This window comes from Prunus avium, chromosome 1, assembly GCF_965620075.1.
Source record: "Prunus avium chromosome 1, drPruAviu1.hap1.1, whole genome shotgun sequence".
Classification (NCBI taxonomy): Eukaryota; Viridiplantae; Streptophyta; class Magnoliopsida; order Rosales; family Rosaceae; genus Prunus; species Prunus avium.
In genome coordinates, this window is record NC_142284.1 from 5664365 (window position 1) to 5686939 (window position 22575).

At 36.7% G+C, this 22575-nt stretch overlaps 1 protein-coding gene and 1 long non-coding RNA gene across 2 annotated transcripts; both read right to left on the reverse strand.

The window, feature by feature from the left end:
- Window positions 1–8327: 8327 nt before the first annotated feature.
- On the reverse strand, window positions 8328–11316 carry PAP28 (purple acid phosphatase 28). The gene is made up of 4 exons (XM_021960331.2): window positions 10988–11316; window positions 10753–10900; window positions 9361–9785; window positions 8328–8963 (listed from the first exon to the last, which is right to left on the reverse strand). Exons 1-4 carry the CDS (start codon window positions 11177–11179, stop codon window positions 8556–8558), a joined length of 1173 nt encoding a protein of 390 aa, XP_021816023.1. The 5' UTR covers window positions 11180–11316; the 3' UTR covers window positions 8328–8555.
- A 7491-nt stretch (window positions 11317–18807) lies between these two features.
- LOC148297189 (uncharacterized) lies at window positions 18808–19761 on the reverse strand. The gene is made up of 2 exons (XR_015836239.1): window positions 19675–19761; window positions 18808–19193 (listed from the first exon to the last, which is right to left on the reverse strand). It is a non-coding gene; the product is annotated as an uncharacterized LOC148297189 (long non-coding RNA).
- Between the last annotated feature and the right edge of the window lie 2814 nt (window positions 19762–22575).

A 22575-nucleotide genomic window follows, 5' to 3' on the forward strand; every position in this document is an offset into this window, starting at 1 on the left:
GGTCGTTTCAGGAAAGCGACCGGTCGCTTCTGGGTTGCGACCGGTCATTTTGTCACAGAGTCGATCTTCATCATCGCTGGAGCAATGCGACCGGTCGCTGTGGTCAGTGCGACCGGTCGTTTCAGGAAAGCGACCGGTCGCTTCTGGGTTGCGACCGGTCGTTTTGTCACAGACTTGGATATTTTCTTCCTTTTCTTCCTTCTCTTCATTCCTTCTCTCCCCCTGAAGAGAAGGGGGCATAGCAGCTTTAAAGTAGGATAAATCTTCATGAAATGTGGCATCCATAGTGACAAAGAGCTTACGAGTAGGAGGATGGTAACACTTGTATCCCTTTTGAGTTGATCCATACCCAACGAACACACATCGAATGGCACAAGGGTCCAGCTTACTTCTTTGATGAGATGGAACATGAGCATATACAACACAACCAAATATGCGAGGAGGCAGCTTGAGGACTGTAGGAAGAGAGACATGACGAGCCAAGGTGTTCAGTGGAGTTTCAAACTTCAAAACACTACTCGGCACTCGATTAATTACATATACTGCAGAAAGAAGGGCATGTCCCCATAAGTAGTGAGGGACCGATTTATCCAGCATGTAAGCACGAGTAACCTCAAGTAATTGTCGATTCTTTCGCTCTGCGACACCATTTTGTTGCGGAGTGAAAGATGTGGAGGTTTGATGAATGATGCCTTGGTCTCGAAAGAAATGTGCCAAGACATTGTTCACATATTCCCCACCATTATCAGACCGGAATACTTTGATGGAAGCTTGGAACTGTGTGGTAATCATAGCATGAAATTCACGGATTGCAGCGGAAACGTCACTTTTATGAGCTAGTAAATATACCCAAGTCATGCGAGTACAATCATCAATAAATGTAATAAACCATCTTTTGCCATTGGAAGAAACTTTAGCAGGACCCCAAACATCAGAGTGAACCAAATCAAAAGGGAATTCCGTTTTATTATCACTTAAGGGAAAAACAGTTCGATGGCTTTTGGCCAATACACAGGTTTCACACTGAAACTGAGAATGATCTAGGCCACGAAACAAAGACGGAAACAAACGTTGAAGATAGCCAAAGGATGGATGTCCTAGACGACGATGCCAAAGCCAAATCTGATGTTGATTGCGAGCTTGTGAGCTGGAACCTTGAGTATGAGCTGCCCTTGGTGGTGAAGAGACCGTCAAGGAATACAACCCCCCTCTTCGTTTACCATGCCCAATCGTCGCGTGAGTCGTGAGGTCCTGAAAAAGACAATGGGAAGGATAGAATGTGGCATAACAGTTATGTGAGTCAAGTAATTTTCCAACAGACAGCAAATTGCAATTGATGGAGGGAACAAGTAGTGTATGAGATAAAGATAAGGAAGGGGAAAGTGATATAGTTCCTTCACCAGCAACATTAGAGGGGACTCCATTGGCACTAGTGATGTAAGGATGACGAGACTTAGAAGATATTGTGGAAAACATAGTAGAGTCAAAAGTCATATGATCAGTGGCACCTGTGTCAATTATCCATGTAGTGGGTTGTGTACCTGATTTGGAGTCGGAGAGTAGGGTGGAAGATGGAGAGGCATCGGTAGTTATAACACATGCTGCCTTGGGTGTTTTGTTGCGGGATTTGAAAGCATCCCACCACTCAGGATAACCATGAAGCTTGAAGCACTTCTCAACAAGATGATCACCACCACAATGAGTGCACTTCTCAGTTCCCTTTGCATTGTCAGTTTTGGGACCCCGGGGGGGAAGTCCGGAGGACGTACGGTGTGGTGGCCGATATGGCTTGACCGCCATTGCACTCCCACCGCCAAGCATGGAAGATTGGCGATTATCTTCTTCTACCACTAGTGCATAAGCTTCAATGACTGCTGGAAGCGGATTCATGGCAAGAATCCGACTACGAACGGAATCAAAGTTGGGATCGAGTCCTCCCAAAAAATCGTACACACGTTCCACCTCAAGTGCTTGTTGGTGAAGAGCCACATCATCGGGATTGGTATGTTTGCAGGGACGGAGGCTGTCAATTTCCTGCCATATTATGTGTAATTTTTCGTAGAATACATTCACAGGTTCACCACTTTGAGAGGTGGTGACTGACTGACGACGGAGTTGGTACAACTTGGAGCTATTCTGTGTGACAGTATATGTCTTCCGAGCTGCGTCCCACACCGCATAAGCCGTTGAGCAGTGATCAAATAAGGCACGTACATTTTTGGTCATGGAGTTGAGGAGCCATGACTGCACCAAACAGTTGTCTTCATCCCAAGCTTCATAGCTAGGATCATCAATGGCAGGGGCAATCTTTTTACCATTAATGAAACCAGCCATACGACGAGCAGTGATGGCCAAGCGAACACTACGAGACCATGCAGGATAGTTGGACCCATCCAACTTATCAGGAGTAATTGGAGAGTAGTCATGAGAGGACCGGGGTGGTGGTGGTGTTGTGGAGTCGATCTTGGTGGAGTCGATTTTAGAGGAGTCGTCCGTGGAGTCGTTGATGGAGTCGTTGGTGTCACCCATGAGGTAAGTATATAAAAGGATGTAAAGGAAGAAATAGCTTAAAACTTCAGCAAACAAGAGCACAAAAAGGGCTTGTGATCAAGACCAATTTTGAGGCAAGGCAAAGTATGAGGTAGGAATAATATAACAGCAAATTATGGGCAAGGATAGGTAGAGATTTAGGCAAGAACAAGGTTATGCAGAGGCAACCAAAATCGATTGCTCTGATACCATGCCAAATATAGTGTAATTGAGAGAGTTGAGAATGTATAATAAGAAGAACAAGATAGGTTTTGCAGAGAATTCAAATCTGCCAATTGAGTTTCTTACTTAGTGAAGGGTTAGATATACAAGTATACAAGGTGATTATTAGTTACAAACAATGCACAAGACATGGAGGGAAACATGGAGAGTTTCCATCCCTAAAACAAGGAATATGAAAACAAGGAAAAGTAACAAGGTGGTAGACAAGCCATTTAGGGATGTCTATGTTTTGTCTTTGACTTTACTAACAACTTTATGATTCGCACATGTATCAATGGCCAGAAATTGCAGATGTGCTCAAGTACTAATTGACAATACAATGCTAATTAATTCCTCGTTTGGGACTACCCCACAATATCATTTCATTATCTGAATTTTTTAAATTTTAGATCATCATTTCAAGATCACCCTTGCAAAAGTTTAGCCAAATTAATCAAAATTATTTAACCATTTGACTATTATCGTTAATATTTTCATTGTTTTTAGAAAGTATTATGTTCGTCTGTGTATTTTCTTATAGCTAGATGACTAAGTGTTGTTTAATTTGACAAATTTTTTTATCAGGGTGATCTTTGAATGATGACCTAATTATAATAATGAACGGTTCAAATCATAAGATGATATGGTGAAGTAGGCCCAAATGATTAGTTAGCTTAGCTCCATATTAACTTCCTGAACCGGTTGCACTTGAGCTCTCCTGCCCAAGAAAATATACCAAATACTCTAGAAAAATCAACTGCGCCAAACAAAATGTTTTTATAAAAACTAATACCTCTTGTTTTGGAAACAAAAATACATATATATCATGGGACTTAATTGAATATACCTAAATCATACACATACTGTGGTGGTGGTGGTAGAAAACGTCGATCGAGTTGAGGGAGGGTAGGGGAATAGGTTCGCAGATATTAAAGCTGAGATTAAGATAAATAGTTATACATAGTTCGTAGATAATTATGTAATCAAAGGGCACAAGAAAATGAAAGGAAAGTCTTTTCCGCTCAATCAAAGGACCATTTTCAATGATAATGTACAACACTGTCTTGGAAAAGATGTATAGGGGAACTGCAACCTTTTATACATCTCCATATTTTCGTTAAGTATATGCATTACTATTGATATTAACTGATCTTGTGTAGTATGTCTATGTTTTTAAAAACAAAAATAAAAAATAATTAATGAGCATTTATCGTGTATAAGATTTGAATTTAAAACATCTTCGAACAAAGTAGAAATTGAGTGCCACCAAACTACATGATCATTGTCTTATAATATGCTTATCGTTCTAATTTTAAATCGAACTCTTGCAAGTATAGTAAGGATTTCGGTATTAAAGTTAAAATTGTTGATTATTGTGGAGGAAGAGGCTGTGGAACCATCAATCCTTCTGAGAAGAGTTTCAGATTGCTTGCTGATCCCAAGGCTGGGAGAATTAAGATTAAGTATTATCCATCAGACCTTTAAACAGATTGAATTGGTTTATATCCAAATACATTTAGATTCATGTTATCAGATTATGATCCGAATTCGATTATCAGAAACTTATTAGTCCTAGAGAAGATTAAAAACATAACTCCGTTTGTTGTATTTAACTACCGTTGATTTTGAACCACCATAGTAAGTGAAATACTCTACAGTCGCATATATTATTAGAGCTGGCAAACGGGTCGTTTTAACGGGTTTCGGGTCGTTAACGGGTTAATCCGTTTTCTTAACGGGTTGACACGAACACGACCCGTTAAGTTAACGGGTGACAAATACTAGACCCAAACACGACCCGTTACAATTCGCGAATATCCGACACGACCCGTTAACCCGTTAAGAATAAACCAGAAAGAAAAAAAAAAAAAAAAAAACTATCACAGCTTCTCTACCAACACGCCTTCTCTGTCTTTTTTCCCCCAAACCCCAACCCTAACTTTTCTTCCCTCTTTCCCTCTTCATTTCAGTCCTCTCACCCCAAAACAGTATATATCTCTCTCTCACAGATATCTTAAAAACTTAACAACTAAATAAATTGAGGAAGAAAGAAAATTCAAAATTAACTGAGAGAACCAAAACCAAAAACTCTAGAATCAATCACCCTCTGTGGACCGACCTAGATACCTCCTCCTTGATCCCTGGTGGCTGGGTTGGCGAAGTCATCCCTGGTGGCTGGGTTGGCGGAGTCTATTGAGTGGAGAGAAGAAGAGCATAAGAGAATCTTGACAAAAAGATAGCAGAAGAGAAAAAGAGAAGAAGAGCAGAAGAGAATCTTGACAAAAAGATAGCAGAAGAGAAAAAGAGAAGAACAGAGCAGAAGAGAAGAACGAGAGGAAGAAGAAAAAGGAAAAGGGGAAAGAAGAAAAAGACAAAAAGGTAAGAAGAAAAAGACACGGAAAGAAGAAAGAAAAGGGGAAGAAGAAAAGAAAAGAAAAATATTTTGCAAAATTACAAAATTAACCTTCTTAACGGGTGGTAACGGGTTAACCCGTTTTCGACCCGAAACGACCCGTTAGCTTAACGGGTGGCTAACAGGTTCACCCGTTTTCAACCCGACCCAATAAGCTCAACCCAAATACTGATAATTTCGTGCGAATTCGTGTCGTGTTAACGGGTCGTGTGCAATATTGCCGGGTCTATATATTATCTTAAGTTTGATTGGATCTGATAGCTCTAGTCTATATTTGTTTTGTTGAGTTAATGAATTATAAACAACAGTCAAAGAAAGAAAAGGCAACTTGGGTGTTATCAGTTTTCTTCTTCCTCTTCACCTTTGCATTCAATTTTTTAATTTGAAACCCTAGTTCTGAATGATTAATGTGAATCCATATATCATGGGAAAACTTCAAAAAAATTAAAAAAATATTTTTAGGCTCTTTCAGATTTTTGGTTCCTACTATTGTTTTTCCTTTTCTTGTTAGTATGCACTTTCCATGATTGGTAAAACCAAATTATATTCTTAAGATTATGCAATTATATGGTTGTTTTTCATTGAGAACTGTCAAAAAATATCCCTCTTCAGTGGGCAAAATAGGCCTGTAAAAATGCCCCAACCCTATTTTTTAGGCAATGGGTTGGCTTGACCCGTTATTAAGGGCGGTCTCAACCTGGCCCGTTGTGTAAAGAGTGGACATGTGCTTTAAATTTTATTCCATGGGAAGGCGAGCCCTGCCCGGTAATTAAGTTAATAAATCATATATTTATAAAATAAGCTAATATTAATTACTCTTTTATTTAATTAATTTTATTTTTTTAAAATACAAGTAATAATCTAAACGAAAAGGAAATTGAGTTTCTCACACACACACTACCAAGGTGTTATGGAGGTTTGAACCTGAAATCACTAGTCTACAAGTCAAGACCCTTAGGTAGGAGAAACATTTGTGTGCAACAGGGATATCATTGTTTTGCTATCCTCGGCCAATCACGCTATGCCACGCGTGATAACATTTCCATTTGGCATAGCGTGATTTGTTGTTGATAGCTAAACAGTGCTATCCTCATTTCATTTAAGTTTTTCTATATGGGTAGGACCTGAGCTTAGCCTATTTAGGATAAGATGGGCCAGACCCAGCCTATTAAACCCTTTGGGCTGAAAAAGCCCGCAACTAGGTAGGGCTTAGGCTAACTCCTCTCAAGCTAGGGCTGGCCCAGCTCAACCAAGTTTACAGCCCTAGTTTAGTTTATAGTTTATAAATTACACCCCAAAGATGTGTAGAAAAAAAGAAGCTTTTGGTAGAAATCTACAGTAACTAATATCAGCGGACGTACATACTTCTATCATGGAGAGCTCTTACCATTAAACCCGCAACCAACAAGGTTGATATTTGTGATGGTCAGGAGGAGAGCAAACCCCCCGGAGCTACAATCCTCCCGCGTGTTTGAAAAGGCATTCATCACGAATGCTTCCTGAGTAACTTCAAAATTTGGATTCAAGCATGAGTAATGGGAGAGTCATGGATGTGGCTTTTCTTTTTTTGCTTTTTGTTTTGTGTACTTAGTTTTTTTTTAGTTTTTTTTTTAATAATTTTATTTATAAATTTGGCTTAGAAAACTTACATTTGCCCCCAAAATGTAGGTCACGTGCTTATTTTTAATGAAAAAATTGACAGATTTACCGAAAAGGACTACTAGTGCAACATGTGATCTAATTCGATTTTTAATTTTTCAATTTAAGTTATCTTATCTTTTTATAAATTTGATTTATTAATTATTTTAAAACATAATGAATTTCTTATGATTTTTTGTCCACATGGAGCACTTGTCCGCATTAGAGTTATACTCACCTATGCCACGTAAGCATTTAACGGAAAAAATTAACAGATGCACTAGTAGGGAGATCAATATGTAAGGTTTATGTGAGTTCGTGTACAAGTTTGCAAGATTTTAAAGGTTGGATATTAATTTGAAATGACCTAAACCAAATCATCTATTTTTCAAGGCTACATTCATAGATCATCCTTACCAAAAATTAGACAAATCGAAAACCGTTTTGACATCTAATTGTGTCCTACAAATCAATGAACTTGGTGCTTTAAGAAAGTACTAAACTTACAATAATTGAATGGCTAAATTGGTGAAATGCCCCCTGCACTTGTGCCTAATTTTCAATTGACCCCCTATGCTTTTTATTTTTTGAAAAATTAAGAATATGAACTCTTTCTTTTTTGCCAATTTCCCCTCTACGGTCTAAATCTTCAATATTTCATCTAATTTTCAATTAAATCATTAAAAAAATTATTTTTTAAGAAACAATCGAAGAAAAAGAGAACCAAAAAAACAAAAAAACAAACTTGGGACCCCTTGACCCAAACCCATCCCCCCGTTTATTCTCTTCACCATTCCCCAGGACCACCACCAACAGACACCTCCCCCCTCCTCTCACGCCCCCACCCCCTTCCCCCGATTTCTTCTCCGCTCTGCCCCTTTTTCCCACTACAACCCACTTATACCCATTCCCCTCCTCCCCGACATGTGCCCCTTCTCGCCCCCTTTCCCCATCGCAAGCCACCCAGACCCATCCGTCTAACCCAGAACCCAACCCCCACTCCCCCCACGATTTATCTCTCCTATTCCCCATGACCACCACACACAACCCACTCTGCACAGAGAGAGAGAGGGAAAAAAATTCAAAAATTTAAAGTTTTAAAGTTCTAAATTTTATTTTTCAGTATTTATTTATTTTTAACATACAAAATGACCAATTTGCTCTCATATTTAAAGGAAGATTTGATGAAATGTTGAGGATTTAAACATTAGGGGGGAAATTGGTCAAAAATAAAGAGTTCATATCCTTTATTTTTTTTTAATAAAAGGATAGGAGGTCAATTAAAAGATGATCTTTGTAATATCTAATTCAAGTGAGTGGTCAAATGATATCAATTCAAGTATTTTTGGCAAAAATGATCTTTGTATGAATATTTATAAAATAGACGGTTTGGATTAGTGAAATACAAATCGAAGTGGACCCTACAATGATGTCCTTCATGATAAACCGTACATTATTTAGTTGATACATTTAAATGACTAAACGATCAACAATCTATATATATATATATATAGAGAGAGAGAGAGAGAGCAATTTCTTTCTTTTTTTTCTTTCAAATATGGGATTATTGAGCAACACAACCACTGCTGATCATCCCATCTTTTTAGCCCGAATCTTACATTACAGGATCAAAAATAATCATACAACACAAATACAATTACTTTTACAGCAAAAAAACTGAAAGAGGATATACAACATAGTGCAGTGCCTATTCCAAAATTTCTATATACCTACACCCAAATTATACTGATGGCTAATTTTCCCACAACAATTGCTCATCAATCTTGCTCAGTTTATCATCGTCGAGACGCTTCCATGTCTTAATCCTCTCAACTCCCGTCCACCCTTTCTCCCCCTTCCCGAGTACTGCCAATATGACCCTTGCTCTCCTTTGCCACCCTGCCTTTCCATAACCATGGTATCCAAAGCCCCCACCGTAACAAAACCAAATATTCTCCAGATCCCCACAAAAGTCATTGTTATGATCATGTCCCATGAACACAGCTTTCACATCTCGCATGGATACAAGGGTCTGTAAAACTCCTGAGTTCACCGATGAACATGCCACAGCCTCCTGAAACTGACCAACAATCTTTTTGTACCACAGCTGCCGGACCTCTGGAATTGGGATATGGAAGAATGCAAGCGCCAGTGGTTTATCCTGCAGAAAAGCGTTTTCTGAGTGATCTTGATCTCAATTATGGCACTGTTAGTGTGTTACCTGCAACATCTTAATGAAATCTAAATCTAATGAAACCTCCCTTGCGGGAATTGGAAGAACATGCTGAGCAATGGTGCACATATAGCACGAACAACTTGATGCAGAATTGTAATTTTACAAGTGTGGGGTTAAAATGATTTTACAACATATAAAACTCATTTCCACTAAATTAGGGAAAAGTATACGTGAATTTTAATGGAAAGGCCACTTCAAAAAGCAAGTGTAAAAAGTTTCTGAATTTGTTTCTTAATAATCAGAACAATCTGAAATCAATCAGATAAAATGCAACAATATGCAGTCATAGTATCCTTGTTGATTGAATATGTCGAATGCATACCTGATATCCCTGAGAAATGCCATGAAGCCAATCGAGTTGAGATTCCTTAATCCAACCATAAGTTCGAACTCCTTGAACCGTCTCCCTGTCTCCACTGTCAAGAAAGAAAAGATTGAGGATGCTGCTGTTTGCCAAATGGGAACCTGGGGCACCATATACTCTCAGATCATAATTTCCAAAGCCATCAATTTTTTTCCTGCTTCCTCTGGCAAGATTTGAGAGATCTTCAGCTGATGGATTAATTTGAGAAACTGAATAATCCATAAGGGAGATAAAAGACATCAGTTCTTCACGATTCATCGTAGATTCTTGGTCGTGGTTGCCTAAAATTGCTGCCCATGGAAGTCCTGATTCAATGGCAGGACCAAATGCTCTAAGCAAGGATTCAGCAGCATCAACAGAGCTTGACCCAAATATATTATCTCCTGTTCACAAACAGAGTCAAAATCAATACTTGGGGGAGGGGGGAGGGGAGAGAGAGAGAGAGAGAGAGAGGGATCAGTACTAACTTAGTTAGTTTTACTTTAACTATGTCAGATACAGTTGGGCCATGACACTACATGTAAAGTAACCTATATTCAGATAATTGATGCCTACATTCACTCAGAAACACTCACATAACTTAGAATTTACTGGAAGTTGGAACCATCCAGATACAGAGGATGCACAAACTAATGAACTAAGCCCATTTTTAACTTTTCCCCACCTCTTAAATGCCGTATGAAGAACTTCGGCCCTGGTTAATTAGAAGGAAAGAGTCTAATAGCTGAAGATTAGAGGCTACAGCTGCATGCACCTAATAAGATAGGATACAGAACTTGAAGAAGTTTTAGCTTAAAGCATCATGCTTCTGCACCTTGATATGAATATTATCTTGGGTCTAGATGTTTAATGAAGTTTGGTAACCAGTCAAGGTGGTTTAGTTTCTCAATTTTCAAACTAATTTCTATTATTTCCTGCAAATTTCACACGTTTAACTTCTCGACATGAAAACTCCATGAAAAGGATATGGCACATAGGATGAGAACAATGTGGAATGTGTTCCAGTAACACTGACTTATATATGATTTTAAAACTTTGAGTTCTAATATACATAAACTTCTTAATTTCAATAAGCCTGACTGAGTACAAGCATTCTTACAGGTAAAATTTTAAATCTTTTCATTTTTAAACAGCTCAAAGCATGAGAATTTATTTTTAGATTACCTAATGTGCAAAAATAGCTAGCCCCCCAAAAGATTAACATCCACCACCAAGTAAATAAAAGAGTAAAAACAAACTAGAAAATATCTTAACAAATAACAACACTTGAAAACTAAAAACAAGAAAACCAAACCAATCTGTAAATTTCCAGGGAAAACGGGAAATGAAAAAGAAAAAAGAAAACTGCACCTGTAAAAGCAATGAAATCAGGCTTTTCAGCTTCGATCATCCTCTTCAAGAAGCGAGACGTATTGAGATCAGAGCAGTGCTCAAACTCAGAGTCCAAAACGTCTCTGCAGCGAGTCAAGGCTCCATTTCCATAATGCATATCAGCCACCTTAATCACAGACAAAAACTGCTTAACATCTTAATTACACAATAATTTCAAGCATCACATACATAATCAAAGCATCAGGTGAAGTACCTGCAGGATTTTGAAGGTGCCATCAGAGCGGAAGCGAAGGGGAAGATCTGGGCTGGTCTTCTTAACTCTCACAGGCCGATGGCCTATGAGTAAATTGTGAGAGATTTGGTTGTGGAGGAAGCAGAGAAGTGAGTAGAGAAAACCCAGATAGAGAAACGAGTGCTTCCAGTTTGCTGCTTTGGACGATTCCATTGAAGGCCTCAGCTGAAGGTCCAGATTCTTCAGACAGTGGGGTTGCGGTCCGGTTCAGACGGACCGCTTATTGACTTATTTTTGTCTTCCCGCGGTCTACTGTTTTGTAAAAGTTAGGGTCTTTTGATTTCTCCAGGGGTCTCTATAAAATATTAAAGTTATGAACTACATAAAATAGCCTCGTCTTCTAACCAAAAAAAAAATGTTGACAGAGTAATAAAATTGTTAATTTCTTCAAACAAATATTGTTGTAAAATGTTAAGCTTTCCTAACAAAATTATTATGTTAGCAGAAAATACCTATATATTGAGGGTAAAATTGTATAAATAAAAGAATAAGTTAAACAGGGAAAGAAAAGTAGTAGTCTTTTTATTTATTTCATACAAAACTAGACTCTCCGCACGCACTTCCGCGCTTGCAAGAGGCTTTTTTTAAAAAAAATTTAAAATTTATTTTAGAATTAAAAAAGATAATGGATAGTTGTGTTCCATAAAAATAGGATCCATTATTTGATTTTTCTTTTAATTTTAATTTTTTTAATATGAAAAAATGTGGATTTACCATATTATCCTCATTTAATTAATAATTTCAATTCTTAATATTTGCATTAACCAAGGGCATTTTCTAGTATTTTGAATGTTTCACCATTCTCTGCCCTTTGCTTTATATATATAGATTCAGTTGCAAAAGAATAACGGTACAGTTATCAAATGAAGAAATAATGGGAAGAAAAAGGTAACGGACAAAAGGGAGGAGAAAACTAATTTAATAAAAACAAAACAAAACAAAACAAAACAAAACAAATTTTTTTTATAATTCTTCATACTAAAATAATAAAATTGTGAACTTTTGTTTTTGCAATTACAATAGATATGAGGTATTAAAACGCAAAGCCATATTTTCAATTTTAAATCTCTTGCAGTTAATGGATCTAGCTAAGTGGAAAAGAACATTAACTTGCACATCAATGATCTCTCGCCTTCCCCCCATGGTACCTTAGTAACATCTCATCCTGATATTTAATTTAATTTTCAAAATTCTAAAGTGAAAAGACGACTTTAACCTTAGGATTCCTTGTTGATTTAGAGTTGACTTTTTGTTCAGCGCTAGTTTTGAAAATTTTCTTGGTTCCTTTGCATAGTGCTCGAGCTCACAAGTTCGTAGACACGTGGTGGGCCTAAATCGAAGTTGAAACGAAGACGTTTTGGTCAACAAAAGTGCAATGGCACAACCATAAATATTTCAAAATCATATATATATTTTTAAAGTAGGACAAGTTGGCCCGCACGCACATCACTCTCTCTCTCTCTCTCTCTCTCTCTCTCTCTCTCCAGCGCCTTTTCAACTTCAACGTGGCACAACGTCACCGTCCGGCCACCTCCGATGACGAGACTGATCGAAAAATGATGACCACCGACCGGCCAGCGTGTCTGGGCCAGAGCGCAGCCCTCCTAGCCCTTTGATGCGACAACGCGAGCTTGAAAAGGTCGAGAGGGTTCGAGGTTTTCCGTCGCCATTTCCATCGACTCTGGTGACCGTTGTCGTCGATCTAGGTATGGTTCTTCGTCCATTTTCCATGCTCTAGCTATTTATGTAGGTGGTTTGGATCGATTTTAGAGTTTTAGAAGTCAACCAACATACCCCTATAAGGCCAACGGTTTTGGCTGTTTTTCATCCATCTCCGACCCTTTTTTGGCTGAGGCCGAAACCAAAACTTGTTCCTCTTATTAGTCTGAACGTGTTGGTATAGGTATTGTAGGGAGTTTTGAGAATTTTATGTTGTCAGAATTTTCTCAAGACACCCACCCCTGCTTGCAGCTGGTGGTGGCACGTGGGCCCTTATGTGGCAGCCCATGTCATCCTAAAATGTTCCCCATGTCGTCTTGAGCACGACGTTATGCTCGGACTTGAAGTTGGTTACCATTTGACTATCGAACGGATATTGCACCTATCGTGTGATATCTAGGTTCGATAGGTTCGGAACGTTAGATCGATTCCAATTTCAATTATGTTGTTCCCTATACCTCTAAGATACTGTAGGAACTTACGAATTGAGAATTGGAGTCTCGGATACTCTGAGTCAATAATTCTAGGGTTAGGGGAACCAATCGTCGTCCGATCGTGCAATTGACCTAGATCCGACCGCTTGATCGAGACCAAACCGTCGAGTCTTGTTTAGTAGACTTTGCGGAACCTATAGGAACTTTCAGATCAGAAATCAGAGGTCGTGGGCCACGCTGGCCTAATTGACCTAGATGGTGGGCCTCACCAGCCCGATCGAGACTAATTGGTTATGAGGTATTTGTGATTGGATGTTTGTTTTAAAGTTGGTAGTATGCTATGAGAGTTTTATTACATATTTATGAATTATTATTCTAACGCTTTTACTTTCCAAGCAAGATATATTTATGTTTTATTGTGCAGATTTGGGTTGAGTTGATTTTAAATGTTTGGTTACATGTTTATTTTCATATATGTTGAAAAGTGTGAGAAATGATAGGTTATGGAAATGAAATATTTGTTGTCTTCGGAAAAAGAGATGGTTGCCTTCAGAGATATTGATGTCTTCGAACATTTTGGATGTCTTCAGAAATATTAATGTCTTTGGAAATCCTAGTTGCCTTCGGGAAATAAAAGTGTCTTCGGACAACTCAGTTGCCTTTGGAAAAGTCTACTTGCGTATGACATTGCCCCACGAGTCTCAAGGATGCCCAAACCTTAGAGAGATTCAATACAAACAAGAAAGAAATCACCTTACAAGATCTACAGCTTGAAGTAAAGAATGTCAAAAAAGAGATTATAACTTTAAAACAAATAAGTCATGAACTACAAAATGAAAACTATGAGATAAAACAAGATTTAATTAGCCTGATGGAAAGACTAGAACAATCCTCTAATTCGAAACCTTCATATCCGTCTGATGAAGAAGATGAAGAAGGATTAAGTAAGCAAAAAACTGTTAACCTAATTAAACAATTAAAGTTTCGAATATGGTATTCGAAAGTCAGCATCTCTATCAACAACTTTAAATTCAACACAATAGCCCTATTTGATTCAGGTGTAGACCTAAATTGCATACAAGAAGGATTAATTCCTACCAAATATTATAAAAAGTCAAAAGAATCCTTAGGAACTGCTTCTGGCAAACCACTTCAACTAAGGTATGAAATCCCTAAAGCTCATATGTGTCAAAATAAGGTTTGCTTCAAAACATCATTTGTTCTAGTGAAAGATATAACAGACAAAGTCATCATAGGACTGCCATTTATCGCCCTACTCTACCCCTTTGTAGTAGAGTATGATGGTATCACCTCTAGTCATATGGGAGAAAAGTTAATCTTTGAATTTCTAACGAAACCCGAATTGTGAGTCCTAAAAGTCTTTCAAAATGACGTAGTCTCAAAGACAATTAATTTGATCCACAATAAAGAAAAACATGTTAACTTCCTTGAAGAAGAAGTCAAGTTCAAAAGAATTGAACAACAACTCAAAGATACAAAGTTACAACAAAAAATAAAGAATTTTGAAGAAAAAAATTAAACAAGACGTCTGCTCAGATCTTCCGAATGCCTTATGGCACCGAAAACAACATGTAGTCAACCTTCCTTATATTAAAGAATTTAATGACAAAAATATTCCTACCAAGGCCCGACTCATTCAAATGAGTCAAGAGATTATGGAATTTTGTAAAAAAGAAATTACATAACTACTAAATAAGAAAATCATTCGAAAAAGCAAATCTCATTGGTCTTGTCCAGCCTTCTATGTTCAAAATAGCGCTGAATTAGAACGAGGACGGCCCAGGCTAGTCATAAATTACAAACCTCTCAATAGTGTGTTAGAATGGATCACCTGGGCCTAAGGTAGGACTCTCTTGGGTAGCCGAACCGCCCTAAGGTTTTGATCAAAGATAGAATACGGAACCTGAACTCCTTGCTTGGAATCGTGACAAAGGCCACGTCGCTAGGGAAATGTCAGAATGGACAAGATCAATGGCGGACCCAGGAATTTTTATAGGGGTAGGCTAAATTTTTTTTTTCTTTTTTGAGAGGAGATATATTATAAGCCTTTTTTCTATTGAAACAAAAATGTAAATAAAATTTTATAAATCAAACAAAGTCACATTACAAGCAAATATAACACAAAAAAGTACAATATATAAATAAATATCAAATCAAACACATTGTCCAAAAAACTTAACAACAACAATTAAAATTGGAAATTGAATATATATAAATAAATTCAAGTTGCAAAAATAAAACATATATCAACAATCTCCAAAAAAATTTCATCCAAACCCTAAATCATAAAAACTTAACAACAACAATTAAAATTGGAAATTGAATATATATAAATAAAAAAAAGAAAAACTTACCGAGATTGAAGAACCCACTGAAGATAGGTTGGTATAGTTTTTTAGAGGAGGAGAACTATTTCCTCTAGGCTCTCAAGGTTCAAATATGGCATTTTGGGTGGCTAGAAGAATTTTTTTTATGTTTGCTCTCTGTGGTTGTAGCCCAATATCAATATGATTAGAATAGGTCAAGTTGGTAGAACCTTAGCGTGAGTTCTGCTGCTAATCAAATTTATATATGTTTGGATTGATGTTTATTATTTCCTATATGCATTAGGAGTGGGCTTATTTTAAATAAAGCTATTATTTACTTTACTTAAATTGGGCTATTATTAGTTTATTATATTTATTGGAGTAGGAATAAACTTAACTATATTTAATATTTAAAAATCTTCCCCTAGGCTGGAGCCCACTCCAGCCTAGCTATACATCCGCCCTTGGACAAGATGGTCAAGGAGCTGAAAAAGGCTAAACTTCCGGCTGAAGCAACCCAAAGAACTCAAACTATCTCGAGATATACCCAATCCCTAATAAAAGAGATCTAATCAAAAGATTAAGCAACTCAGTCATTTTTTCAAAATTTGACATGAAAAGTGGATTTTGGCATATATAAATCCAAGAAAGTGATAGATACAAAACTGCTTTCGTTACCCCCTTTGGACATTACGAATGGAATGTCATGCCATTTGGCTTTAAAAAATGCACCTAGCAAATTTCAGAATATAATGAATGAAATCTTTAACCAATTTAGCGAATTTTCTATAGTATATATTGATGATGTCCTCATTTTCTCCCAGTCAATTGAACAACATTGGAAACATTTAAATAAATTTCTTCAAATAGTTAAGAGTAATGGCCTAGTAGTTTCTGCCACTAAGATCAAACTGTTCCAAACAAATGTTAGATTTCTTGGATTTAACATCCATCAGTCACAAATTAGCCCAATAGATCAAGTTATACAATTTGCTGACAAATTTCCAAACGAAATTCTTGACAAAAACCAACTCCACAGATTCTTAGGATCCCTCAATTATGTTGCTAATTTCTATCAAAATCTAAGATAGCAGTGCAAACCCTTGTTTGATAGACTTCAAAGCTATCCTCCTCCTTGGACTTCTAGTCACACAGAGATAGTCAAAAAAATCAAGCTATATGTCAACACATTACCTTGTCTTGGCATTCCTATAGATGACTCGTTCAAAATAGTTGAAACTGATGCCTCTGAAGTTGGTTACGGAGGTATTCTTAGACAAAAAAATCTCTCCTAGTCAATCAGAATAAATTGTTCGGTTTCATTCCAAAGTTTGGACTCAGTCACAAAAAAACTATAGTACTATTATAAAAAAGGAAATTTTATCTATTGTACTATGCATTTCAAAATTTCAAGATGATTTACTTAATAAAAAATTCTTAATAAGAGTCTACTGTAAAAGTGCAAAGCATGTTTTAGAAGAGGATGTTCAAAACATTGCATCAAAACAGATTTTTGCAAGATGGCAGGCTATACTAAGTATATTTGATTTTGATATTGAATATTTGAAAGGCAGTGAAAATAGTATTCCTGATTTTCTTACCAAGGAATTTCTACAGGGACAGAAAAATGGCGGATAAAAAAATGTGTCAAAGAAGAAACTCAGTCAACAACTAGAAAGCTTCCCTCATTAACTACAATAAAAAATACACCTTCCCAAATCATCCCTTACCCGGGTCACCCACCTCTCCAAGTCATCAATCGATTCTCACCTCTTGGTTCTACCATCAGTCATCCTCGCCCCAATTTTCAGTCAGCTCTAGTGTCTAGCTATGATCCATTCCAAATCACAACTCATTCTCACACCCAATCACCAATAAATCATACAAAAACATCCCCATATCTTCATAGAAGTAACACCCATCTCTTTGTGATTGAACCATGTTACAATCATCTTGATGATCCATTAGAAAGAGAAGCCTTGTATTTATAAAGGTTGGGCATCCTAAGTCAAGGAGAAATCACAAGCCTATATATATATATATATATATAAACAAATAAAAAGGGTCTTAATATTTCTTGCACTAATGCCCTTTATTATCCTTGGCCGAAAGTGCTCCTCTCCTCTCATACAACTAGACAACATGTACTAAATTAATGTTGACGTGCAACCATCCTATGTAAATATTAGAACCATTGGTATATCACGTGTACAAAACATGCAACACTTTTTTTTTTTGGGTCAAATGCAAGACATATTAATGTTCTTGTGAGTTCCAATTCTCTTCTCCGATTTGTAGGTTAAAATAATAAGATTGTAAATCAAAATACTAAAATGAAAATTAGGACAATTTTGAAAAGTAGTCCAATTATGGACATGTTAAAGACTTTTAGCAAAGTTTTAAAAGACTTTCGTAGAATTGTCAGAGTATGGAGACTGCTATGATAGTCCAATCTTTGAGAGAGTTGATTCACTCTCAAAATCCCTCTATGGTGTTCTTGATGGAGACTAAATAAAACATTCATAGAATGAATCACTTAAGGCAACAACTTGGTTTTCCGAAAGGATTTCATGTTGACCCAATTGGTCAAGCTGAAGGTTTAAGATTATTGTGGAAGCCGGATATTCAAGTTAAAAGATGTAATTGCCTCAAGAAAAAGTTCTAGAGCTCAATTGAAACTCGAGGTAAAGGTCAAGGACCTCTAAAGTTAAAAACCCTTTATTAAAAATACGATATACTGTTTTTAAGAAAAAATAAAAATGTAAACGCTCAAAATATGTTTTCCGTATTTTCAACGAATACAAAGAGCACGCCGTTTTCAAAAACAAGGGATTCAAGTGCAATTCCTATTTTCTTTGTTTCCTCATGAGCTCTAAATCTTGCATGACTGATCTCTACCACAACTAGAACAATTCCAAGAAGTCATGCACCGTCAAGCATGAATTATTCTTTGATTTCGAAGACTTGGAAATGGTTTTATATATAATTATTGGATTCTAAAGTAATTAAATGGCAGCTAATTAGAGACTAGAGAGAAGATTTGCTGGCAAGGGCCTAATAATTTTTGTTTTCACCACAGATTTGGCCGGGTAGCTCACCCAGTCCTCTGTTCGGTTCGTCCCTGCCTGCTTGTCACATGGCCAACAGACTTTATGAAAATGATAGACAATTATTGCTTTGAAAAGTGATTTGAAAGATGTGATATGTATTTGACAAGAAGATTAGATTTGTCAAAAAAAACCCATGAAATACGTGTTTAATAACTAGATACAACATATTTGAATTTACTACTTGTACTGAATTATTTGAAATTCATTTGTTTCTTTTTCTTCTTATTCAAATATTGAAATACGTGAACCAATTTACAGTATCGGGTACATGTGTATCTCAACTGAGAATCGACAAAATATAAATAATATATCAAATATTGCATATTGATATTCGATATACCAAACTATATCTTCCCTAATTATTTTAGGCAATTGGGTTTCACAATTAGAGCACATCCACCCATGTAGGCTAAGGCAAGGCTAAGGTGTTGCTTCGATTCAGCTGCATCAAAATAGATTCAGCTGCATCCTCAACTTGTGATACTCGCAAGTGCACGAGCCGTTTGGTAGTATAGCATATGTAAGTGCGAGGTCGATCCCACGAGGATTGGTGATTGAATGATCCAATTTGTTTCCCCTACACAAAATAGAAATGAAAAAAAGAAAATAAATAAAACAAGAAAGAATGAAATAACTCAAGCAAATAAGTTCCCAAGTTCAATTAGATTAACGGATTGATTCTAGCTAAAGTATGATTAAGCCATGGTGTTTGGTCATAACCTTGTGTTCCTAATTCCCTAATTTGATCATTTGTTGTCTAACCTAAAACTAAGCATTAGGAACCCATTAAGCATAGAAGAACAATTTAAACAACCAAGCATGTATCTAATCCCTGTTGTCGAATGTCCATACATACTCTTCCTATTCATAGTTCAATTCGAATTAAAGCATGGTGTCTACTCTTAATTCAAACCAAGATAGCTAACATGCAAGCCTAAATGGTGATCAATCATTCAAACTAGCATATTAACTTATAAGCATAATGAATAAGAACAAAAATCATAATTGAAACTTGGAAACTAATTAAACTTGAATACTTAAGAAAGAATGTACATTACAAATAAAAGTAAAGTAGAACTTGAAAAACTTAAGGAGAATTTCAGCACAAATATTTCATTACAACAATTGAAAACTAGAAAGTAAACTAAGAGAATTTGAGGGAGAGAAGGGAAGGGAGCTCTAGAGAAGTGTTTGAGAGCTCCCCCCCTTGGGGTGTGATTTGAAGCTTGAAGGCTTCTCTATTTATAGGGCTAAGAGGGAGGAACATCATGATGGATTCCCACACCATCCTTCATCTTTTGCTGCACCTCAAGCATCTTCACATGGGTTCAAAGGTGATCAGTTGTGGCTGCCTTTGCTGCCAACCCATGTGGTTGCCTTTTGGTTGCCAACCCATGTGGTTGCCTTTTGGTTGCTGAAAAACGAGTTTTCTGAACCAGTCTTGGTGTAGGAAGGCCAGAGGTTTCAAAATGTATCCAATGGTGCTCAAATTTGGATATGTTATACTAGACACCCATTGGAACAACTTCTATGAAGAAAGTATTCCCATCGGAGGAGTAGAAGTGTGCGTTTTGGGCCTTGCAAGTTGGCAGCCGAACAGAGACTGGAATTGACTTCATTTCATTTCTTTGCTTTACATGCATGCACATGCTTTCTCTATAATAACTCCAGCATGTACCAACTTGATCCTTTAGAATTTCATAGCTGGAATGCCTCCCCACTTCACTCATTATGTTGGATCCAAAGTCAGTTGCAGCATGGGTGAGGCACATGGCTTAAAGGAGGAGACAAGGCTCAAAGCTGGCAGCTGCAAATCCTCCTCAGCATGGTTCAGTGTTGGACGGGCTGAGCACTCCACAAATGTCCAATTGGGCTGAAATTTGGATATGTTGTAGTAGACACCCATTGGAACAAGTTTTATGAAGATCTTCACCTCATTCGAGCCCCATAGCATGCTGATCCAAGGCCAAGAAGTTGACCTACGAAATTGGGCTGGAAAGGGGTTGTAGCCAAAATGTGTTTGTCTTTAAGCTCATATTCCTCATATGCCAATCAGCCCTTGACATGCATGGATTGCATCAAATTTTATCTCTTGCTATCTTAACCTACAAAACACACAAACATAGGTAAGTGACTCAAAATAAAGAGAAACTAAGCAAAATCACTAAGTAAAGAAGGCATGCAAGTGTATGAAATTATGGACTTATCAAAATAGAAAATGAATTAAAAGCACAAGTTTAACTCAATAACATAACCAAATCATAAGCTAGAAGGGTACAAAATGATATACAATTATGAACCGATCAAATACCCCCAAACCTAGATTTTGCTAGTCCTCGAGCAAAACAACACAAAACAAAGTTAAAAACAAAACAAGAAGTTAACTAGACCACTTTCGTAGGTAACTCGATTGCATTGAGCGTATGCAACAAGCCTTTAAACCTCTAGGCATCCCTAGTAGGAGGAGTTGTGTCTCCTGAGGGTTTAACAGAAACGATACCCACAAACGTTTTACTAACTCTACAAAACAAGGTGGTTAGAAAACTTATTAGATTTGTTAGTCCTTAAGCAAAATAAAATAAACACAAAATCCAAAATAAAAATAATTACAAAACCAAAATAAATAAATAAATAAATAAATAATGTAAAAAGTAAACTCAAAACAATCTTTCCGAACATTTTCTGAAGAGAGATGACTCATGCACATAACTCAAAAGTTTTAACAATAAAAGCTCAATTTTAGATATTATTTACAAGGCGGCAAAGTTCAAAACACAACATGCTCAAAGTGTAGTAGTGTGATAGCCAAATGCAACAAATTCCCCAATCTTAGTTTTCACACAATTTCAAAAATCATACAAAGCACAAGTTCAACTTCAAATCTCACCAAAGTTGTCCTCTCACAAATGAATCACTCAGAAGAGGGCTACAATGCATCACTCAGTTATAAACATGAGATTAGAGTTAAATCATAAGGGACTTAACTCAAAAATACGAAGATGAAGAACTTGCATTAATATGATCTCAAGAAGGATGCCAAACACTTAAAAGTAAGAAAATGCATGCAATTCAACCATATGACATTTAAGATCAATTTAGGTCTTTATTATAGGTTGTAATGGGGCCAAGGGTGTAAGGTGAGTAAGAAATGAAAGGTATGGATAATACAAAGTCCAAGGAATCTCAAAATGTAAGAGCATAAAATAATAGTTTACAAGACTTCGAATCATCACGATTAGATTTTTTCTTTTACATGATCAAAACTCCTTTCCAAACACCAATTTATTTTGAAGGCCCAAAAATGAATTTTTAATCAACCACCACTTAATCACAACTTTTTTTTTTTTCTTTTCTTTCACCAATTGTGTGAATTTCTCTTCTTCTTTTTTTTTTTTTTTTTTTTTTTTTCTTTATGTAATATCCATTCCCAAACTTAGCATGAAAAACACATCCGAATTAGAGCTCATGAGTTCCTTAGAAAGGTAAATATTTGTTTTTCGGGCTAAGGTGAGGAAATATAATTGGTAAAATGAAAGAAAAGGTTTACATGTAGGCTCAAAATGGTTAACAATGGAAAATCATGCTTAAGCATGCATAAGGTTAGCTTGAAAGGCACAAACGATCCAAAGAGGGCCTTAATATCATTTCTTAAATGTCATGAAATCAAATTGCAAAAGAATGAATGACTTTTAAGTGTTCAACCAAATCAATGAATAATGAGATCAAACAACAACTTTGATGACAAGAAAATAAGAGTATGTGTATAACACTCATGAAATGAAGCACACGGCTCAAAAGCTCACATTATATGGTTATATAAGTCTAATTTATGCTTGATACAATTCTTTGGGTCATGCAAATCCTTTAATTGGAAAATTATGAAACAAATGGCAAGTGCAAAGAAGGTTTCGAACATATCATGCTAGAACGATGCCAAATTAATTAATTTTTTATTTTAA

Bases quoted from the DNA above. Each gene is read 5' to 3' on its own strand.
- PAP28 (XM_021960331.2), bottom strand. From the start codon at position 11,179: ATGGAATCGTCCAAAGCAGCAAACTGGAAGCACTCGTTTCTCTATCTG. The intron at 9,786-10,752 runs GTGCAGTTTTCT...GTTTGTGAACAG, and splicing joins TGATTTCATTGCTTTTACAG to GAGATAATATATTTGGGTCA. The intron at 8,964-9,360 runs GTATGCATTCGA...GCTTTTCTGCAG, and splicing joins GCATTTCTCAGGGATATCAG to GATAAACCACTGGCGCTTGC.